The sequence below is a fragment of the Gnatocerus cornutus genome, chromosome 5 (genome assembly GCF_029298725.1).
Source record: "Gnatocerus cornutus isolate USDA-ARS CGAHR chromosome 5, icGnaCorn1.1, whole genome shotgun sequence".
Taxonomy (NCBI): Eukaryota; Metazoa; Arthropoda; class Insecta; order Coleoptera; family Tenebrionidae; genus Gnatocerus; species Gnatocerus cornutus.
In genome coordinates this window covers 9,865,570-9,878,985 of record NC_142237.1, presented here as the reverse complement: position 1 = coordinate 9,878,985, position 13,416 = coordinate 9,865,570, and the positions used below count along the sequence as shown (strand labels likewise).

The window sequence follows — 13,416 nt, the reverse complement described above, 5'->3', positions numbered from 1 at the left end:
GTTGATCCTCGAAACAGAAAACACAAATTAACGCTTTTTTTGAAAAAAACAATTATATTTTAACTAGAAATTCATATAAGTCGCAAAAATATTTTACAACTTCTCAATTAAATTAGGTAATCTAAGAGGCAATAATCAAAGTCGTCTCAAAACACGAAATAAAAAAACTCATTTAATCCACAGCGACTGAAAAATTGATTCGAAAAGGCGTTCGGTTCAATTTAAAGTTGGTTAGCGACGTCGCAGTGACAGCCGGTCAAAACAAACATAACCACAGAATATGAACATAACCTACAAAAAACACAATCAGTCATCAAACTTTTAAATACTTTGAACATGCCATGGATTTGAGTTGCTTGAACACAATTGACTGCCAGCAGGGTGCTGTACGAGCCGTCCGATTCAACGGTAATTTAAGGTTACGTCTTTTTATCACCTAATTTTTTTTTAAGTTGATGGTTCCTATTGCATGACTTGCGGCTCCGACAAAAAACTCAAACTATGGAACCCTTTCCGCAGTCTTCTTCTAAAAACTTACGGGGGCCATGGCAACGAAGTCCTAGACGCTTGTGGCTCTTGTGACAGCAGCCAAATTATTTCCAGTTCCTCTGACAAATCTGCAATTATTTGGGACGTGTCAACGGGTCAGCCCTTGCGAAGATTTCGGGGCCACGCGGCTGCAGTATCTTGCGTTAAATTCAATGAGGAGTCTTCGGTTGCCATTTCCGGCAGTTTGGACAATACAGTCATGTGCTGGGATGTGAAGTCAAGGAATACCAGCCCCATTCAAACGCTCAAAGAAGCGAAAGACTGCATTACTTCAATTCAAGTTACAGATCATGAGATCTTGACTGGGAGTGTTGATTGCTCGGTGCGGCGATATGACTTGCGGAATGGGAGCTGTCACGCGGATTTTGTGGGGGCTGCCATAACGTCAGTTAGCTTTTCACATGACGGGCAGTGCGTTTTAGTAGGATCGTCTGATAACACCGTTCGATTGATGGACAAAAACTCGGGGGAGCTCTTAGGGGAGTAAGTAAAAAAAATCGAGAAAGCCGAAAGACCAACTTTTTTCAGATATTTAGGTCACAAGACTGAAGACATGAATATTGAAAGTGGTATAATAACCAGCGACAATCATGTGTTATCTGGGTCCATCACAGGAGAACTCTTCTGTTGGGATTTAGTGAGCGGCAATGTTGTCCGGAAGTATATTCACACCCCCAAAAAAGTACTGAACTCTCTCGCCATTCATCCAACTGAAGACGTAGTTCTTACCGCGTCTGTACAAACCATAAAAATCTGGGGTAAACCGGAAAATGTAAAAATTGAAGAAAAGGCGCCTAGTATAGAATAAATTTGTATATTATTCCAAAATACAAACTTAACAAAGTCTTCTAAAATCTACATAACAGTCGAAATCATGTTAGAATCGCAAACAATCGCAAAATTGTTAGGCAAAAATCATCACAGCACAAACAATGTGTTAGTTGATTAAAAATAGGAATTTTAAACAGGAATCTGGTTATAGGAAAAAGTTTCTTACAAACATAGGTAAAAATGAGTGACAGTAAAAACAAATCGTTTTTCTTAATATAGAAACTATTTGCATGAGCAATAATTTGGAATTTTTCGTTTTGCAAAAACGCAGCAACTAGAGCCGAACTGAAAGGACCTTTGGACAAACCCGAAAGTCCGGCTCTGTGAACAGCAGTCTTCTGTTTTTTCTTCACATTGTGTCATCCTTTCAAAGATCTAGAATTAGCAAGTCTAGTCAGTGCCTCTGCAGCATCTAACTCTTCTCGCCCGTGAATCTGATAGCTTTGTTCATTGGGATTAGACGCGATTGCCTTCTTTTTCTTCTTCTGATTAGTGGAGAAGGTCCAATGGAGATAATTATTTTCACTGGGCCTAAAATTCACAGCACTTTCCAACCATTTGGAGATCATAGAAGGGTTGGTTATTTCATCCTCGATTTTCGAATTTTCAGGTTTTTGGCAATCGCGAAGGTACTTCTCCATGATGTGATTTTTGTATTTTGCTGACTGACTAAACGGATTTGCTTCTGTTTCATTTTCGGTAATTGTGGTGACGATGTAGCAATTATTATTTGAATGTTCGGTAAAAGACGTGTAGCTGTGATCCGGTTGCGTGTTGGATTCTTCTGTTTTGTCGTACGAGTCGCTATCGTCCGGTTCTTCCCAAATGCTGTCATCCGAGCAGATACTGAAGTGCTCGACGTTTCCTTGGACTTGGCTATTGTAGGTTTTAATGAGGTCACCCCATGTTTTGCGTTGAGGCTCTTTACCGGCGTTTTTTAGTTTCCGACGCCAGTTGGCAAACCAATTACACACCTAAAACATAAAAAATGTTTACTCAATCTCTTGCGAGATCGTTTCTACCTGAATATAAGTTAACCCCGTTTGGACGGCTAAATTCTTTTTTTCATCCCTGTTGGGATAAGGGTTTTCTCTTCTTCTGACTAACCAGTCTTTGAGAAACCTCTTAATTTCCGGCGTGAATAGTCTCTTCGGCGGTCTTTTATCTTCGCCGTAGCCTCTTCTGTGCAATAAAAAACCAAACAAGGACATCGTCAAAAAATGCGGACATTTTCATATTAAAAAATTAGTGCACACACAAAAACGATGTTTAGTAGTTTTCCTGATGGAATGGTCTAAAACAAGCCTAACCTGGTGTATCTTTTGTTTCTGATGGGACGTCTAGACCTCTCGCGAATGCCGTCACCGATTCTTGTGTCCATTTTTTCTGATTAAAAATAAACAAATGTCATTTTATACGTTGAAAGTTTGTGTAAAAATAGAATTTCATGTTGGATAACACTCAAAAACAAGATGGTTGCTGACATGTTACAATGCTTGTAAAGCAGGATTTTATCCGGAAAAAAATTTACTGCGACTTCAAACTATTCTCAAGTCGTTATATTTTGAAAAAACATAAGATTATACAATGAACAATGCTAGTTACAATTAAACTAACGAGGTTTTGGTTTAAAACAAGCAGCAATTTTTCGATGATTCATAAAAACATGACTAACGCGCTTCCAGCAGCGAATGTTTTTGCTAGTTTATCCATTTGTTCAGAATAAAGTGTATTTTTTCATTACTTACTTGCTTTCGAGACGTAAGTGTTGTTTGATAACACTAAATTAGAGTATGTAAACAGTTTAAGGTTTTATCTGAAACTGAGCTGTTAGTCTAAGACGATCTGGGGACATCTATGCTGTTTTATTTTAAGATCTTTCAGTCTCCCGCGTTGGATTTTTTGTAATTGTTCCATTAGGTACAAAGTAAGCTTATCTTAAGATGGAAGCTGCTAAGATAAAAATATCATTGCCTTTATTTTTTATAGATTTTATATAAAAACTGGTTTATTGAATAAACTGAATAAACATTTTCCAACAGCTACATGCCGTCTTTTCCACGTTTCGATTTAAGAGATTTTTTACAACTATTTATATCAAATTGGTTCATAAAAAAATGCAACAGAACGATTTCCGCATTCGTTTTGAATGTGTTTCCACGTCGGATGCGTTAATAGCTTTGTTACTATAGCAACGTAAGCATTTTGTTTTTAATAGTATTTAATATGCAAACTAGAAAAAATAGTATAAAGAACTCGTTTTATAAAACGTAAAAACATTCATTCTGAAAACCTGGACTCGTGTTTGCTTCATCTTTCTTTATATTGGTCTCTTTTCGTGTTAATCGACAACAAAATTAGCTCTTTGTCAATTTATTTATCATATTAAGTTAGTTTCTGATCAATTCTAAAGAGAAAAAAAGTTTCTGAAGTCACAGATGGGTACAAAAAACTAAAATCATTAAAATCTGAAAATTTTTGGATTCTAATGATCTGTGGTTCTTCCAAAAGTAAGTTGTTCAAAGAATGAAGAAATTCTGCAGTTTATTATGTGGTTAGGCATGTTTAAACTCTTTACTTGTTTATTTATTTAATTATTGATTTGTTTTAATTTTTTTTCATTTTGTAATTTTTGTGGACAGAATAAAAACAGGCCTCATCCAATAGTTGCCAACTCTCTTTTCGCACCTTTAGCGTAATTTCCTACTTATTTTCCTTTGTCCATTTTTTATTATTAAATTCAAAATTTAAATTCTTCCATTTGAGTTAGGGTATTTCTAGTTTTACTTTGCCATTGTTGGCGACCATGACAAAAACAAAGTAATTTGACGTTTGACATTCCTAGCGTTGTTGACGTTTGTTGTTTGAATTTTTAACTAAAAGTATTTTAAAACTTTTGAAATATTTAAAGAAGGTGAGTCCTTCAACATTTTCTCTTTATTTCACATTTTAACAAGTTATTTTTGGTAGATAATGGGGTTTTTAACCCTACTTTAAGTTCGCATGCATCGCCTGTGGAAATGTCCATCAATGTAACCGTTTCCGGCAACCCAGTTCGTATAAATCGTGGTAAAATGGTCACTTCTTATGATCCCGCAAAGGCTGAATTCGAGAAACGACGCCTAATTCGTTTGGAGCAAGTCCGCCAACAGTCTAAAGACATCGCAGAGAATTTGCGCAATAAATTAAAAAAAGGTAAATCGAAATGTCTCTCAGAAATCGAAAAAGACGGCGAAGTCAAATTAAAAAACTGGCAAGCACGGAAATTACTTGAGTTACAAAATCAGTATCAAGAAGCTTTAGATGAGCTTGGTTTAGGACATAAAAATGCAACTCAAATTGAGGAAGAAGAGGAAATTTATATAGAACAACAAGACCACAATGAGGAAGTAGCTAGAGAGAGAGGACGCGTTGCTTCAGAGTGGTTGCAAATCGAAAAAAACGAAGAAAATTTGAAAAAAGCAAAGCCCAGACAAAGGAAGATTTTTACTAATGATATGGAGAATTCTAGATCTAATAAAATCATTGGTGGTCAAAAGACTAAAAAGGCGAAACATACTGCCAAAAAGGCCAAGAAAGACAGTTTTGATTCAGACAGTGAGAATAGAGTACCCCTACTGACTTTAGAGGAGGAAACAAGTGAGAGGAGTGACAGTTCAGTTGAAGAAATTACAAGGAAAAGGAGTGGAGGAAATACAAAGATCCAGCAAACTACAACTAGGATCTGTAGGGACCAACAAACCAGTGCCATCGATTTTCATGGTAATTAATTAAAATTGGTACTTCGTTTATTTATATAATTTTTTTTAGCACCGACCAGTGAGAAAGCCGCCCAAACAACACCTTCAATCTTACCAACTCTAAGCGCGTTTCCTCTAGACACCAGAATATCGGAACGAATAAAAAGACGCACTAGAGTAAACCCAACGACTGATTATTGTGATTTAGTTGATAAATTCACACCAACTTGTTGTAATTGTTGCTGCCATCCTTCAAGACACCAACATGAAAATGTACCTGACAAAGTAACTCACCACCTGAATGAAGAAAGATTTACACAAACAGATGATCCAGTACAAAAGCCACAAACTGTTATTTCAGAAGGCGCCGAACTTTTACGAAACGAGTTTGAAAATGCAATTAGGAATTCCATTGATAGTCAATCAAAAACCGGAACTTTTTACACTGAGAGAGTTCCAAGTAAAACCTCTAATAACCTCCTAGTTTCACAAAAATTGGATGATCGAAAAAGTGCTCCATTGAGTCGAACGACGATTCCACATAAATCGTCTGATGAAAAAAATAATCAGAACGAACAACCAATTTCCACACAACTGCAAAAAGGAGCTCCATTCCCTCAAAGACTAGATCGCCCAGTACCTCATCAGAGTGAACAACCAATTCCAACGCAACAGCAGAAAGGAGCTCCATTCCCCCAAAGAACAGACCGCCGCAGAACGGTACCAGTTTACGATAAAAATACAGACGGGAAATCTCAAAACGTTAAGAGCAAAATTCCTCCAAAACCTAAAGTAACGTTAACATCGTCAAAAGATCGTCCAGTTTACATCGGAACCGATCAGCCAGTTCAGTACTACGACCACCCAAATCGCTTTACGAAGACGTATCTTCCAAAATCCTCACATGTAGAAAAAATCGACGACGAGGAAATCATCGTATCTCCGAACATACTAAGTGAAGAAGAAATCCGCGATAAGATGCGTCAGCGAGATATCGAAGCACACAAACGCGGACAATTGGCTCTGGAAAAAGAGAAAATGCAAAGAGAATATCGCGATTTAATGAAGAAACTGCCAGCATTACAGAAACAAGAACGCATTTTTGAAATCGGTGCAGACAGAGAAAAGTATCATATGGCGCGAGACCGATTGGAAGAATTAGAGAAGAAGCGTCAAAACAAGTTAGATAACGCGTACGAGGAACTTTTTGTAAGAAAACCGGCGGTTGTAACTCTTCCGAGAAGAACAGACGAAGAAGAAAAACAAAGTTTGAACTTGGCAAATTGGGACGTTGATTTTGATCGACCAGAAACGGATCAAAATCGGTACGAGACATTAAATCATCTACTATCAAGCTTGAAATCACAAAAAGAGTCTCTGTTAAAAGAAATCGAGAGCACTTTGTCTAAAGAAACGTTGGCACAATTAGCGAAAAGTAGCTCCGATGATGTGAAATCAAAATCGACCGACTACACTAAAGTTAGAAGAAAACGTAGTCGAGACGACAGACCAACTTCGCCCACTTCTAGCGATGTTGTGTTAGAAGAGTCTTCGGAAACAACAACTCAATCAAAGAAGAGTACAGGTGCTCCGTCACCCCGGAAAAAAGCGAAGGTGAAATCGTCGAGAAAAACTCTTGTTTTGCAAAATACGAGCACTCAGACCACTCCTAAGACGGAGCTGCAGAGTGCTGCAACGTCACCAATTACCACACAATTCAATACTTGTACTTGCACAAAGGACAGTTGTGACGATGTGTGTGAAATTGTCATCAAAATCAAAGAAGACGACAAACCTGAAGTTAAAGTCAATCCTTCATTCGCGGGGAGGTCCATCAAAATTGTGACTGAACCTGACGAGAATCCGAAGGATTCGAAGAAAGCAACATCATGGAGGGAGCAACTGAGTCAAAGTGCCGTTTCGCAGTCCACCACGAGCACCTCTTATCTTGATCCTCCAGGAAAGAAGAAAAGCGCAAAGAAGCCTGTGGTTTCCCCAGACCCTGGAGAAGTTTCCAGAAGCACCAATAGTACAACCAGCAAGAGTACACCTGGTGAAAAACAATTAGATCCGAGATTGTTGACTTACATAAAGAAACTGTTGAAGATGTCAAGAACAAGCATTGATCAACTAACTGTTAGTACTGCCAGTGAGGTGTCCACTCCCACTCAAAGCGTCATAGAAACACCTTCCAACAATCCTTTGAGTCAATTAATGAACGTCATGAAATATTTCAACATTAACGCAGCCGAATTAGAAAAACAGTTAAGTTACACATCGGACGAAAGTAGCAAACTTTATAACACCAAGGAAAGTGTCACAATAAGCTCAGAAGGAGACAAGTCGCACGTGCAATCATACACTGAGTCGGTTTCCAGTAAAAAGGTAAAAGAATCGGAGAAGATGCTCCAGTTCGCAGACATGGCCGCGTCGTATACGAAGAAAATTAACGACCTCACTGCGAAAATTGAGGAAGTCCGCGCAGAAAAGAAGAAGATTTTAGAGAGTTCAAGCTCTGGAAGCGACAAGGATTTGACAACGACTTCGTATCGAGATCTGCCGGAGAAAAAGGTAGAAGAGGAGCAAGAAATCACGCAACAAAACAATTTAGATGAACTGTTGAATATAGATTACGGATACGCAGAAACACTGAAGCAGCTGTCAAGTCAGGAGGTTCAAAGCGAGAAAATGCGTACTGAAGGGGATCCGAGTACTGATGACGAGCTTCTAAACCGCCTCAAACGACTGCTTGAGGTAAAACCACCTAAAGAGAAAGCTATCGTAATTCAAACAGAGAAGAAACTCGTCCAAGAGTCTGATGGTGATACTATAGGAGTTCAGTCACAAAAGAGAATCGTTGAGAATCGGAAACATGGTAAAACGAAGGGAATACTGACCGAACACACATCAGTTACGTTAAAACCCCCTGAAAACAAAAACGAGGAGTCTACACCCTTATTCCTAGACATTCCTAAACTTCCAAAGCTTGAAGTTCCGTCGTTGGACAAAAAGAACAAGCGGCCACCACCCTCCAAAGGTCTGCGTGCAATAGCTGCCCACATCCCTGTGGAGCCCCACGAATTGTCAACGATTGTCGAGGCCGACAGCCAATTGTCCACAAAAGCCAGTAGTCCATCTAAAGGCACGAAATCAGCGGATGTTCCTGATCTCATAGCAGAGGCCGCCAAATCCTCAAGTGACGATGTCTCTGAGTTCGATACGATGGAGACAATGTTGATTAGTATAGGCATGGAGTGGGCTATACCCACTTTGAAGAAAACAAGAGAAGCTTTGGCAATGGCTTCTAGTTCGAGCGGATCAGGATCTAAAGACAGTGGAACGCTGAGTCTGAGGGAATTTTTGAGCAAAATTTCAGCTACTAAGTCCGAGGAAGGATCGTCGTCTCTGAGCGAATCCCAGGGGATATCGTTGATTCAGATTGATCACAGGCGGACGTCCACACCTATAGTTGGTGATAAAAAGGAAGGACCAGTTTTTGTCACTGATTCGGACGTTAGTTCAGTAAGAGAACTCTCTGAGAAAACTAAAGATTCTGAGAAGTTTTATGACTTGAATGAGAGATCATTGTCCAAGACTAGTTGAAAATTGTTAACTGTTATGATGTATGTATTTATTTTTTACTCATCTCTGTATTAAATTCAATTTTATAATTTGTAAAAATGTTGATTTTCGAAGAGTTAGGTAATTATTAGCCAGATATAACATTTTTTCCACAAAATGTAAATTTGGAGAATGAATTGAGTAATATTGGGTTACGTAAAAACATTTAATAAAATTTATATAGAACACAATCGTTTAATAAAAAATTACGTATGTACAATAAAAAAGTATAAGAGAATAAATATTACTATTTACAACAATCACGCTGTCAGACACTCAGATAGTTAAACAAACAAGTATTCGAGACGCTTTGAAAGGTAAACTCCTTCGTTTATTCCTCTGAGAATTCGTTTATCTCACATCGTGGCAATAGTCGAAATATACAGGGTGTCGCCAAAATGTGGAAGTTTAACTTATGTCCACATTTTCCCTGCACCCTGTAAATTTGATTACGAAATAATGGCACATCAAATTAAAATCACGAAAGATCATCTTGAAACGATGTGATGCAACAATTCTACATGATCCAAATAATAAAAAAAATTGTTTTTTAAATCACCGTGACATTTATCGGGTCATTTATATAAACTTGAAGCACTTTTGCTTGTCATGTGGTATACGCGTTTTAAATAGAATTGAATCGGCTCTGTACTGGGTGTTGAGTAAAGGGGTGTAGCCAAATACCTGCAAACAATAATTCGCGAGTTATTGTCAATGAAACATAAGTAGATAAAATTTTGTAGTCAATAACTTACCTGTGAAAAGAAGTTGATACATTTATGCCTCTCTTGAAAGTGCGTGTCATCCTCAGAAAGGCTCTGCGGGCACCCAGGACACCGGAAAGTCCATCTAGAAGTGACTTTAACCGGCGGCAACCGCGTAATATGACTGACTAAGAAATTCATCGCGATGTCTTCGCAGTTCATATACTCGTCGACTTTATCTCTGATCGCTTGCGGCAGCCACTTCCAATAAAGATGTAAATAATGTCGATGCAAAAACGCTGCACCAGTCAGCACCATACTTAACTCACAACTATAATTCGAGTTATACAACCAACTAGTTTGGGTGTTGATATCCCATGCATGATACCGTCCCGGGAATCCCACAATTCTCTCCCTATGCTCTCTCCAAACCCGAAAACCAAAAAGAATCTCGTCGTGGCGCAAATGAGCGTCGTCGTCAACGGATAAAATCGCTTCGGTTTGGAGGTTGTCCAACGGCAAAAATCGGTTGTTTAGGGAGTTTCGTGCGGCTTTTACCACATGCACGGGGGCACCAATGTCGGGCCAGCGGAGCTCTGAACTGGGGGGTCTGGGGGAGTTCCACACGACGACTACGGAATTTAAGTACGGGAGACCGCGAAGGCGCGCTATTGAATCTAAAAGGACTTGTTCTCTTTCGTACGTTAATAAGAGAACTGTGAATTGTTCACGAGGGCTATTTCCTCCTAAAGACTCAGAGAATTCTTTCCCCGCGCCCCCTTGGCCTTGTCCGATTGGACGAAACCCGCGCCCGGAGCCCATGAATTTAGCATCTGAGGGAAGTAACGGGTCAGTTGGAAGAGCTGGATACAATCTAAAAAAAAACAATTAAAATTTGTTTCGTTTAAAAGAATGAACAAACCTGAAAGGGTCGCCCCAGTCGTTCCACATTTCGTGCCCTTGCGTGAGGGCTAAACTGTAGTTTCTTCTAAACGCCGGACTGTTGTACGCCGGTTCCAGAGGCCCCAAACTCTCTTCCTGTTCTGTCTCCACAGCTACAGTAACCAAAATCGGTTGAAACGTGTCGTTAAAAATAGACAAAGCGGCAACTGTATCTACTGGTAAAGCTGGAATGTTCAATCGATCTCTCAAAACTGCCACAATTGTATCTAAAGTACTCTGCACAGACGCTAAGTAGCGCTCCCACACCAAACGACCCTGCCGCCGCATCAAAAGAACATCTTCGTCTGGAACAGCTCTTAGCAAAAAGTGCAGTTCCGTTACTCGCGCTCTCGGGAGAAATATTGCAACTCTCCGCCACTGTATCACCTCATCATAAGCTAACCGAATTTGATCACCGCCTAAAATTACAGGGACGGCTCCAGAACGGAGAGCTTCGTAAATGCGAGCTTGTAGAAGAGTCGTTGTTAGCAAGTCCGCATATGTGGGGGCAAAAATAAGGACGTAGGTTGAATCTTTTAGTACGGTCCTGCGGGAACTATCGGTGCCGCACAAGGCCCAATCTTGGGGGCCAGTATTCACGTTGTCGTCGCTGGCGGGGACACACTCAAATTCAAATAAAAACCTAAAATTATGCGGTAAAAAAATGATGGGATGATAAGTGAGCTTACTTGTCTGCCGTGTTGGTCTTCGCCAATTCCTTCAGGTGTTCAATTATGAATTTATCTAATTCGGTGTGTTCTTTGTAAAGATCTGAATCGTCTAGATGCGAGGGATTAGTTGGGGTTTCTTTATTTATCTTCATTTCGCCTTGGAATGTTAGTAAGTATTTGCGGCGAGCAGGCAACATTTGGGGGCACTCTTGCCACACATCGCCACCAGGGGGGCCCAAAACCGGGGACACAATTAAATCGAAGCCTGCCCTGAACATTCGCGCCGAAAACGTAGATTGGACCAAGATGGCTTTGCCTGAAATTATAAAACAAATGACATTGAAATGTCAGTGTCAAATCTACCTGTGTCAACAGACGAGAAAATGTCTCCTGAGGTCGCTGTCAAATCCCTTCTTGCCAAGTTGAGTAAGACATGATTGCGCCCATCACCACCCCAATAGGGTAGTCGCTTCAAAGCATTGGAATCAAGAGGTGGTAAGTTCAAATGATTGCCAAGATTCTCACTGACATCATCAACGTCTTTTAACGCTTCTCCTACCAAAACCACAAAGATGCACGCTTCTTTGGGGTTGTTTGTCAAGTGAGGGTTGTACCCCAAAGTTTGTTTTAGGGTTGTTTTCAAGAAGCCATCCACGTCCCACCCATCATGCATTACAGGGAACTGATCAGGCTCGTACAAATACACCGGAAAACCGGAAGTTAAGGAACATCTTGAGTGGTCAAAACAAGAGAACATCTGGCAGAATTTCGTGAGAGATGGAGGCATTGAAGGTAAAACCGGTGGAAACTCATCCACGGTTAGTTTTTTCGGAAGAGCTAGATCAGGCGTGTTCTGCTGCAAGGCCTCACGTTGAGCCACCTGAGCTTGTTCCACCGAAATTTTCAACCGGTTTAAATTAGTCTGTTGATGGCCCAGCTCCTGTTTTAGCTCTTCGATGTTTTTCGTGTACGCTTGAATTTCTAGAAGCAGTTTTTGGCGCTTTCTCTCCATATCCCGCAGTTCACTCAAAACTGATCCTTTTATTCTTATCAATTCCTCAACTCCCACTCTCAAGTCAGTTTCCTTCATAGCGTTGAAGTCTTCAGGGAGATCTATGTGCGAGTGAGCACTGTGTGTGATATGACTTGAACTTCTTTCTATGTTTGATAAATAGAAATGTGTGAAAAGCGGTGTTAAGATTAGAATGATAAACACCATAATTACGATCCGGGAGAGTTTGATTTGGGTCAGCTTTTGGCAGATGTCCTTACTGTATTCGATTAAGGGCTGCATCCTTTTAATTTTGATTGATATGCTTCTTAAATTTAAAATAACCTCACTTTCCGAACAACAGACATGTTCTCAAATTAGGTTGTCGCCGATTCGTATTACCCCATGATTGGCTCCTATCAAGGAAATTTGCTCAGTTATTCAATGTAAATACAATTTTATCGGAAAAATGATATTCCGACAAATAACACTACTCCCACCCTGTTCTTTTGTACAAGAAACGCAAAGAAACGGACAAACAGCGCTTGCGTTGTGTTGTTTTGGTTTTTATTTCCCAGATTTTTAAAATATTTCTGTCGTAATACATAAAAAAAGATGGTATGTTAAATTGGCATTAAATAATAATTGTAGTTTTTTTAATTACATCATTAAAATTGCTTTCGGTTCGAGTTAGCAGGTTAGCCAACACAAAATATTTATATTAAAGGGTTAAGTACAGGCAACCAATTATACATTTACATGGTTGTGCCGATTATTGAAAAAATGATTGTTGAAATGTAAAAATGGTATGAAATTAAGGATTGGTATGTATAATAGCAGACTCAAAAGTATATATAATATACTTTATTAATAAATTTGACAATTTTATCATCAATTATTCTGTGGATGCCTCAGGATGATGAATTCTAAATATTATATACGTCAGAACTAATGTAAATATAATGTATTTTTAAATATATAAGTTTATGTACCTTACGATCTATGTAATGTGTTAAGATTTAACATGATAATGAAATCAACTTAACATTAGAATATATGAATACTCTGAAAATATAATATAATATTATGTATACATAAATACTCTATAAATGTAAATATGACATTAATAACAAAAAATAATATAATAAAATGAAAGACTTTAGAGGTAATGAAATGAGTAAATCTATGTTATACGAATTTGATACAAGTGCACGATTGCGTCTTACAATATAGATAAAAATTTAAAAAGATCGACATAATACAAAGTACAAGCAAAAACGTACAGGGCAGTGACTCAAAGCGCCCTACGGCGCTCAAAAAACGGGCGTTCAAAGTTCGAAAACCGCGCGAACACCGATCGACTTAAT

The 13,416-nt window shown here is 39.0% G+C and overlaps 4 protein-coding genes across 5 annotated transcripts; 2 read left to right on the top strand and 2 right to left on the bottom strand.

The window, feature by feature from the left end:
• The first annotated feature begins 225 nt into the window (after positions 1-225).
• On the top strand, positions 226-1,412 carry LOC148174297 (WD repeat domain-containing protein 83). Its single transcript, XM_088037023.1, has 3 exons — positions 226-408; positions 453-1,032; positions 1,078-1,412. Exons 1-3 carry the CDS (start codon positions 342-344, stop codon positions 1,355-1,357), a joined length of 927 nt encoding a protein of 308 aa, XP_087893149.1. The 5' UTR covers positions 226-341; the 3' UTR covers positions 1,358-1,412.
• Positions 1,413-1,641: 229 nt separating this feature from the next.
• On the bottom strand, positions 1,642-3,395 carry LOC148174296 (homeobox protein Mohawk). Of its 2 annotated transcripts, XM_088037024.1 has the most exons (4): positions 3,129-3,395; positions 2,691-2,766; positions 2,403-2,562; positions 1,642-2,354 (listed from the first exon to the last, which is right to left on the bottom strand). In XM_088037024.1, the coding sequence occupies exons 2-4, from the start codon at positions 2,759-2,761 to the stop codon at positions 1,740-1,742; spliced, it is 846 nt and encodes a 281-aa protein (XP_087893150.1). In that variant the 5' UTR covers positions 2,762-2,766; positions 3,129-3,395; the 3' UTR covers positions 1,642-1,739. The 2 variants fall into 2 exon arrangements, with proteins under 2 accessions (XP_087893150.1, XP_087893151.1); XM_088037025.1 differs by lacking the exon at positions 3,129-3,395 and having other exon boundaries at positions 2,691-3,093.
• A 793-nt stretch (positions 3,396-4,188) lies between these two features.
• Positions 4,189-8,932, top strand: ana1 (anastral spindle 1). Its single transcript, XM_088035627.1, has 3 exons — positions 4,189-4,294; positions 4,351-5,142; positions 5,191-8,932. Exons 2-3 carry the CDS (start codon positions 4,401-4,403, stop codon positions 8,721-8,723), a joined length of 4,275 nt encoding a protein of 1,424 aa, XP_087891753.1. The 5' UTR covers positions 4,189-4,294; positions 4,351-4,400; the 3' UTR covers positions 8,724-8,932.
• Positions 8,917-12,621, bottom strand: botv (exostosin like glycosyltransferase 3). Its single transcript, XM_088035628.1, has 5 exons — positions 11,422-12,621; positions 11,077-11,374; positions 10,368-11,030; positions 9,497-10,319; positions 8,917-9,425 (listed from the first exon to the last, which is right to left on the bottom strand). Exons 1-5 carry the CDS (start codon positions 12,350-12,352, stop codon positions 9,321-9,323), a joined length of 2,820 nt encoding a protein of 939 aa, XP_087891754.1. The 5' UTR covers positions 12,353-12,621; the 3' UTR covers positions 8,917-9,320.
• Between the last annotated feature and the right edge of the window lie 795 nt (positions 12,622-13,416).